The sequence below is a fragment of the Phalaenopsis equestris genome, unplaced genomic scaffold (assembly GCF_001263595.1).
Source record: "Phalaenopsis equestris unplaced genomic scaffold, ASM126359v1 Scaffold233598, whole genome shotgun sequence".
Taxonomy (NCBI): domain Eukaryota; kingdom Viridiplantae; phylum Streptophyta; class Magnoliopsida; order Asparagales; family Orchidaceae; genus Phalaenopsis; species Phalaenopsis equestris.
This window is the reverse complement of record NW_018251539.1, coordinates 77,823-86,853: the sequence shown is the minus strand read 5'-3', so window position 1 is coordinate 86,853 and position 9,031 is coordinate 77,823. Positions and strand designations below refer to the sequence as shown.

The window sequence follows — 9,031 nt, the reverse complement described above, 5'->3', positions numbered from 1 at the left end:
CTCCTCTGTATCAAAACTATGGTCTTTATTGTACTTGCAGAATTTTTTTATGTTCTAAGGGAAGGCTCCAACTTTCATCGATTGATCCTTTAAGAAGTATTTCTTGTCCTAAATAACTTTCACAAGTTTTGTCATTGAGACCCTTAGTTGTGTCGATCTAGGAGATCCCCGATCGCTAGTTGAGCGATCATTCAATCAGCTACGTCTTTGAGTGCTTTTATCAGCTTTCCTATCCCTCCGGGATGACTGACCCCTTTCACTCTTAGGGTGATGAACATCATTATCCCTCTATTTGTCGTCCCATGAGCCTTTCTTGTCCAACAGCCAGTCAGACATTTTACTTTTTGAGACAGACGGGTTCATGTAGTCCTCTGTTGCAATGTGGTCGTTGTCCATCTCCAGAAGTTTGTCCAAAACTTTGGGTTCTTACAAATCCAGGAAATATTTAAACTGAGGGCTCTTCAGCACTTATGCCAATGCAACCTTTGCAATCGCCGACTATAGATTTCGTACCATAATCATCTCTGCCTAGAATAGTGTAACATATGCCCATAGACTCTTGTTATGCCCCTACTTTAAGTGGCACAAGGATTCTAAATCTTTGCAGGACTTTTGGGCACTACCGAACTGCGCCGTAAATAAATTTTGAAGTCTTTGAAGGAAGTAATAATCACGACGGAAACTGCATTAAACCACCTGAAGGATGAATCCTTGAGCGTGTTGTAGAATAACAGGCATTTTAGTGTCAGGAACTTTGAGAAGGCATATAACCGACTCAATGGACGCAATATGAACGGTCGGATTGCTCTGGTCCTTGCATGGTTCCAAAGTTAGAACCATGAACTTCTCAGGGAGCTCTGCATTAATAATCTACTAGGAGAATGCATTCTCCAGCCGGCGGTAAACTTTTATTCGCCCCTTACAACATGTTCCTTAGCATGGATCCAACTCTATCTTGGTACTGAGATTCTTCCATGCTTTTGACTTCTCGAGCCATCCGGTTACCCTGGGGCTCAGATGCTAAAGGATTAGGTTTTGGGAGTGGATGTGCCCTCACCTAAAGCACCACGTGGGACAGTTCTGCAATCTAACCAGCAATCCGGCCTTGGAGCTCCTAACATTGTTGTTGTTTGAATTCTTTAATGGACTCCATATTATAAGTTTCTCCAGCATTTGTTCCTTCTCCGTAACACGGTCATCTTCTTATTAAAGGCATGACTCCATGTTCATCGCACCTTTTAAGATTATGAATCTCAAAATATTCTTCGGGTCACACTCAAGGAATAGAGCATTGGTCGGATGAGAGAAAATAAGGAAAAATAGGAAGAGAGAGAGAGAGAGAGAGAAGAGTAAGTCATAAATAATGTTAATTCTCTATGAATAGATTCAGTAATCTTTCCCGTGGATATGACCCTGCCATTCATAGATCATAGAAATGATACAATAATTTACATAATTGTCCCTCAGTTAATAGAAACGTTATAATACATTTATTAGTCATTACACTATTACATATTTTTAACTGACTTTGGCATACTTTGACCCTGATAGAAGTTGTAGACGTCATTTCATATTTATAACTGTTGCTGACACTTTCATATTCATAGCTGCTTGATCTGATTGTTGGCTTTCGCTCGGTCGATTATAATCGTCAACTGGCTGACATATCCTATATCGACTTTTTTGAGAAAGTTTGTTGTGAAGACTCATTTTCCTTGGGAAGTGTTATTTAATTAGGCTAAGGGTGTGTTATCATAATTTGATACGATGTCTTCCTTCGGACAATCAATATCAAAAAATGGTCAAGCGAGAGTTCCACTAAGTAGACGTTGACTTTATGAATTCCCTTGAGTTGGTTAAATTATCGTTGTTCTAAGTGTGTGGTGTTCTTTGATTCGAGCTAATATTAATTCGATCGACCTATGATTTAACCAACCAAAATGTTGATAGATGGCTCGACCCTCTATTGCCGTTCAAGCAAGATCTGTTGAATCTCCTTGAGATTCATGCAATCACATTCATTGAATCTCAAGATCTCCTTGAGATTCATGCACGTCAATTTAGTTTTCTAAGCATATACATGAAAATGTACATTTAATCTTAAAAAAATGCTAATAGCTTCTATTTTTTATATTATATTAAAAATTTTTGTGCTATATGTATAAAAATAAAAGTATAGGCTAGACTTGAGTAAATAAATAAGAATTGTGTGAAAAGTACGTGAACATCCCTTTTCTCTACTATTGAGTCACCAAGGCTTGATAATGAACAATATAAAAGCATACTAACAGGCTAAAAATGTTATTAAAAGTCTGCCTATGTACCAGTTTAAACTCACCTCAATAAATATCATGTAAAATGAGCTCAATGAGCTAACAAGCCAAATCTGGAGTTAAGCCCTCACGAGTCAACTCACTCAAAAATATTATCATATAATACACTTAACAAAATATTATATCAATAATTTGAATACAAAATTGTGATAAAAAATATTCCCCTCAAATTATTAATCTCTAACCTAATTGCTACAAATTAAGACAGACTTTTCCCAAACAAACAAAAAAATTGCCAAAACTTTCTAAAATTATATTTCAACTATTTATATAAAATAATTTCTTATCATTTCCCATATACTTCTTCACTTTTTTAGTATTTGATAACAACTACTCCTTGCAATAAATGAGTCCGGTCATCATCAGCCCAGCTCAAGTCTAAGGCCAATTAATAAATAAAGCTGAAGCTAAAAATAGCACTACTCACTTGCACCCCACATATAACGCACTGGAAATAAAAGCACCCAACAAAAGCTGAACTCCCTTCTATTGGTGTCAGAAATGTTTTAAACATACAATCACCTACACTCATCACATCTCTTCGGATCTCTCTACTAGTAATAATCCCAACACCCAACCAGCCTGAACAGGAAAAGATCTAAAGGAAACAAAACACTCTACAAGCTGGGAGGTAAAGATAAGACATAAAGAAACAAAACAAATGACGAAAATGTCAGAGAAATAAAAGCCATTGTTCAATGCCAGCAAAAAGGAACAGCTCCTGAAAAAAAATAGAGAAATGGTGAAATAATTGAACCACATATTTTGAAACTTAATGTTATGTTAACCCTCCTATAATTTAAAAAAAAAAGCATTTACATACATACCAACTTCTGAACTTTATCTTTTACATGTATACACCCAGATCTTTCATATAACATAAGAAATACCACCATTTTATGCATAGGTAAGGTGGTTTATGTATAAAAATTGACGTTTAGCTGTTAGATATGTAAATACATAGGAATTGAGTGGTATACATGTAAATCTTCAAAAAAATTAAAACTCTTGGCAAAAAAACAAAAAAAGACTTTGTGATCATGTATTACACACAAATAGCCTTATGCCAAATCAGAAGCCAGTACATCAAAATTTGTTTTGATTTATGGGTAGGAAAGTGCAGTAGGCCATGAGAAAATAAAAAATAAAAAATAAAAAAATAAATCTAAGCAATAATTAATGAACATCATGCTTCTCACGGCTGAAACAAAAAAGATTGGAATGCATTGGAATGAAATGAAGAGTCCTCATGAAAAGCAGTTTTCACATCACTGTACATTAAAAAAAGGTGAATTCTCCAGAGAGGGATCTCCCGTTCCCAGTTCAAACTTTACCTGTGAGTGATGGCAGCAAAACTAACAACCATTCCTCGATGGAAAAAGCCCTCAATCTGTCCCTATCCAAATAGAGAAAAAACTATAGGGGCTTCACTGTAAATCAGGAATTTAAAATATTGTTAGCAAAGAGAAGATGCTCTTAACCCATAATAGATAATGCTTCAGGCTTCCTATCAAAATCAATCGAACTTGATGCATCCCTCATAGAAAACTCCTTGGCAGTTTGGCTTCTGCGATTTTTCCGATCCTGCATAAATAAACTTGTGCTCGTCACGTCTATGCATAAAAATGAGAATTATAGAGGACTTGGGAGAAGGATAGGATTACCTCACGGAATGGGTAATCTTCTGCTTCAAGCAGTCTAACAACCTGGCCCATCTTTGGTCTCTTCTGTGCGTCAGGATCCACACATTTCAATGAAGCCAGAAGGGCAAGCTTAAGAGCTTTAGATGAAGGTTTGACCTCAAGACTTGGATCAACCACTTCCTCAGATCTCCTGCTTCCAACCATGAATTTTATCCACTCTACAAGATTTACCTAAACATTCAAAATTAGGATAAGTTTCTAAGTAATCTAACCTTTATCTGAAGCACATTGTTAAGATGTAGATTAAAAATTTTGCTTGAAGCTAAAAGAAAGAAAAAGGACACTAAAATATATCTCAGGTTCAGAAGACAATACCTCATTTGCAGGCCTACCATAATCTACAGGATCTCTTCCTGTTACAGCTTCCAAGAGTAATACCCCAAAACTATAAACATCACTTTTCTCATTTAGCAGTCCAGTGTTAGCATATTCAGGAGCCACATATCTGAAATTATAGAAAAAATTATATAACGAGTTTCATACAAAATCAGAGGTTAAAATCTGCTCTAGAGAAATAAACTCACGAGTCTCATACAGAATCAGATGTGTTAAAAGTTGACCTATAGAAATAATTATCATGTAAAAACACAAATATGAATGTCAAACTTACCCAAATGTCCCCATTACTCTTGTTGTCAAATGGCTTTTTCCAGATCCCAAGAGCTTGGCCAACCCAAAATCAGAAACTTTGCTATTAAATTCATCATCAATTAAGATATTACTTGATTTTATATCTCGATGCACAACCTTCGGTTCAATGCCTTCATGTAAATAAGCCAGCCTGTAGGATATTTAATTGTTTAATTTCAAGGACTTATTGTGCAATAAAAATAACTTAAAATTGGGCAAAAGTGAAATAAATCAGAACTTACGCCTTCGCAGTGCCAAGGATAACCTTCATCCGCGATTCCCAACTGAGAACTCCATGTTGACGCATGGCACCATGAAGCCATTGCTCTAAGTTGCCATTATTTACATACTCATACACTAACATCCTATAAGACACAATCCTTCTAAAATAAGAAATATAATGAAACAAAATTAAGGAAAGGAGAAGCAACAATTGTTATTGGCACTATTAGGACTCACAATTCTTATGCATAAATCTAAATGTCTAATATCAACAAATGGTCAACAATCCATAAAGCTAATCTATAATTTGGAAGCCTAATGTTTTGAAGCATCAATAATAGAAAATCCATAAATTCTGTACAAGAAATAGTTTGTGGCATCAAAATCAGATGTCGCCGTGAAAAGAACTTAGATATCACCGTTCGTTATTCTTAGGGACATTGGTGGTTGCCATGGAGGTTAATATTTTCCTCAAAGTGAACACGTTTATTCACTTATCAGTAGGCATCAAGCATGGTATGATTTTTAAATGCTATTCTTGAAGCCAAGCATCAATCTTCTTTTATAAACGTCCTCCAAGAGTTGGTTAAAATCACTGACACTACTAGTGAATAAAAACAAGCAATCAATTCAAGAATGGTGATTGGGATAGTAAATTCAAAACACATATAAGCTCAGAATCACTTAATCTCAAGCCAGTAAGAAATTAATCCACTAGACATAATAATAAAAAAAAACAAGCTATCCATTCCGTTTTTAAATAGATTTGTTGATATTAGTTCTCAGTTGCATGTTGTAAAGATATTTTATCGTCCATAAAGATTCAGAAAGTAGAAATGACCTATATTTTACAAATAAGTATGTTCATCACGCCACAGTCCATATTAATTGAAATTTGAACATCATGGTCGAACCTTTCTCACTCCACAGTCAGGCTAGATTAACAATATTGGGTCTTACTTTGCTACAAGTTCTGCATGACCATAAGAATGATATTCTTTCAGCCAATTTATACAAAAACAAATTCAATCCAATATAAGTATGACCACTAGGTTAGTGAAAAAAAAAGCGCTTATGCTTCTCTTCTAACCACAGTAGCCTATTTCTCTATGATTATGTTCTACCTAACTCAATCTTCTCAATACTTCGCAGCTGATTAAATATTATCTACATGCCTAGAACTTGATAGCATTTCATAAATTAGGGATTTTACAGTAAGTGATCTCTAATGGATGGTAATTTGAAGCAGCAAAAATGAAACTTCATTAAGCCTTCTTGAATGGAATTTAGATAAAGCTCATATCACAGAAATACCACTATTTTAACTTTTAAAAATGAAATATATCTTTTCATGCATAGAAAAGGTGGTATCTATGTAAAAATTGAAGTTTACATATTAGCTATATAAATACATAAGAATTGACTGGATGCTGTAAATCTTCCTATGTATTAATACGATTTAGATTTGTATCAAAACAATTTAGGTAAGTATTAAAACTTAAAAAGTAATAGCTCAACTTGGTTCTAGGCTCATCCTTGTGAGCACCCATCGCCATGTTACCAACATGTAAAAATTCATAATCCTTCATGATTTATACAATACAGAATAACCCAAAGAACTATAATCAAGTAAATTGGTTACTAAATTCCTTCACCTGTGAATTCCTTCAACACAATAACCCAATAGTCGAACCAGATTCTTATGCCGAACATGGCCAATAGCCTCTACCTCCACTCTAAACTCCTTCTCTGCCTGCCCCCTGCAAAATAAACAGATTAAAGATAAAATAAAGCAAATAACAAAAAAATAGTACATGCTGTCCATCTGCAGAGCAGAAAAAGGAGTACTTACATATTGTTAAGCAGCCTTTTAACAGCAATCTCAGTTCCATTTATCAAACGACCCCTATAAACAACACCATACCCACCCTCACCAATCACATTCTCTCTAGAAAAGCGACTGGTAGCATATTCAAGATCCCTTAGAGTAAACCAATGCCCCCAGCCTAAATGTGAGAACTCAGGCAGTCCCACTAAAGGAGAAGCTGATACAAGTCCTACATTTGGAGAATGAGGCCTCTGTGTTGTTCCTGAGCTACCTTCATCCCCAGAATATGAGCTCGCAGCCTTGTCAGGGAAAACTGAACTGCATTGGCTAAGGTTATCAGCTTCACTTGACTTGCTCACAGCCAGATTTCCTAATGTCACCATAGAATCCTTCTCATTAATTTTATTATCGTTGGTAGTGATGGGCCCTTCACACTCATGTAAAGAACTTCCTAAATTGTTTCGCGCAACTCGGTCAACAGTTATTTCCTTGGAAATGTCAGGGATTTGTGTAGGTGGAATTCTGTTGAGGATTACTCCAGTTTTCCTCCGTGAGATAAACCATATTGAGAAGATAATGAGAACCAACATTATTAAACCAAAGACACTGATGCCAATAACCACCCATAGCTTTAATCCAAGAAAAGTTTTTTGGTTTAATTGATAATTCAGAGCGTCTTTGGATGACATTTAAAATTCTGCATGGAAAAAGTGACATCAGTTGTTTGATTTACCGTTAAGAACTCGTTTACTAAACAGCAAAGTTTGCATACTATGAATTAGGAGAAAGTCAGAAACTTGAATATGAAAATTAGAACTGAATAAAAATGAAGAGAAAAAACACAAATTTCCATTCTAATTGGGACTAGGTCGCCAAAAATCATAAACTCAAGTCAATTTTGTAATAAGAATGAAATAAATAAGGGCATATTAAATAGTTTCTTCAGTTTACAGATCTGATTCTTTGATTCTATACAAAGAAAAAGGGGTTACTCGGCATGTTAGTGCAGATCACACACACAATGGTAATGCATTGTACGAAAAACTGAGTTCGATGTAATTGAGCTTGAAAATCGATACCAAATAACATATTTTGCTAGAGATTCAAAAGATTTAAGAACTGTATTTGAGAGTTGAGATTGCCTGCAGTGAGGTAACGAAGAATTCCAATTATTAACTAAATAGGATATTGAAAAATGAAACCAAGAAATGCCGGCATTCCAACAGAGCACCTGCAAGCAAATATGTAATTCTGATAACTAATTTACCTCTTTTGAAACTTTAAAGTAGCTCTCCCTATGGAAGTAATGCACCAATATTCTCCCCAGATGGAGTTGTATTGGGTGATTCCTCAAACACAGGCCAACATAGAAACCCAAGCTTTGGAAAGAGGCTTTCCGAGCAGCAACACGTCAACTAAGGCTGAAAAAACTTACAGGAGTAAATAAAGCGAACTGAACAAAAGAGAATGGAAGAGGCTTGTTCAGGGAAAGAATAACGAATGATGGAGAACAACCAAAAACCTTTTTCGTTGCGGGATAGTTTCTCCGCATAGAAGGGGATGGTTTGGTGCGCTAGTTGGCGGATTCTTTTGCTCTTTGTTTCAGATGTGAAGCAAGAGTGGCAAAGAGATGGAAGTGAAGAAGACTTGTGGTAACGACGGAGGAAATCCAGGAGTAGACAGACAGAGAGATAGATAGAAGCGAGACAGATAGCAAGCCAGCCAGAAGAGAGAGAGAGAGAGAGAGAGAGAGAGGAATGTGGCAACAGTGAGGGTAAAGCAACAGGCGAGGGGCTCACTCAAGGTGCGGGGACCAATTGGCTGACCGGATCTCAAGCTAATCCAAGGGTTTGTTACATGCAGCTCCACTTTAATAATAAGGGAAAAATATATTTGGGTACATTATTAAATAGCAGTTGCGAAACTCTTAAATAAAAATTAAATGTTCAAGAAATTTTGATGATTATTAGATTTTTTAAAAAAAAAAATCAGACAGCAATTAAAAAGTAGTCACCTCACCAAGTGATACACCGAAAATATATACATTTTTAGACCTATATTTTATATTTATTTTTGGTGATATTGCACCTTAATGGAATGTATTTTGATATTTTCTTGAAGGTTGTTGATTTTTAAGGCGTTAAGCAAAAAGGAAGCAACAAAGATGAAATTTGGAGTCAAAATAAATGGAATCAAAATAAAGTTTTTGAAGAAGTACTCAACGCCGACCGCGCCAAAGGCAGCACCGACGGCGCAGAAAAACAGAACAACTGAAATTTTTACTCAGGGCCAACGGCGCCAAAGGCGGGTCAGCC

At 35.8% G+C, this 9,031-nt stretch overlaps 1 protein-coding gene across 1 annotated transcript; it reads right to left on the bottom strand.

Annotated features, from left to right (window-relative positions):
* Positions 1–3,709: 3,709 nt before the first annotated feature.
* LOC110038711 (probable receptor-like protein kinase At2g42960) lies at positions 3,710–8,541 on the bottom strand. The gene is made up of 9 exons (XM_020743606.1): positions 8,239–8,541; positions 7,984–8,137; positions 6,741–7,413; positions 6,544–6,648; positions 4,909–5,031; positions 4,647–4,817; positions 4,352–4,481; positions 3,998–4,207; positions 3,710–3,917 (listed from the first exon to the last, which is right to left on the bottom strand). The coding sequence occupies exons 3-9, from the start codon at positions 7,403–7,405 to the stop codon at positions 3,810–3,812; spliced, it is 1,512 nt and encodes a 503-aa protein (XP_020599265.1). The 5' UTR covers positions 7,406–7,413; positions 7,984–8,137; positions 8,239–8,541; the 3' UTR covers positions 3,710–3,809.
* Between the last annotated feature and the right edge of the window lie 490 nt (positions 8,542–9,031).

Coding starts and splice junctions, on each gene's coding strand:
- LOC110038711 (XM_020743606.1), bottom strand. CDS start 7,405: ATGTCATCCAAAGACGCTCTGAATTATCAATTAAACCAAAAAACTTTT. Junction 4,208..4,351: donor ATGGTAGGCCTGCAAATGAG/GTATTGTCTTCT, acceptor TTGAATGTTTAG/GTAAATCTTGTAGAGTGGAT. Junction 3,918..3,997: donor AAGATTACCCATTCCGTGAG/GTAATCCTATCC, acceptor TTATTTATGCAG/GATCGGAAAAATCGCAGAAG.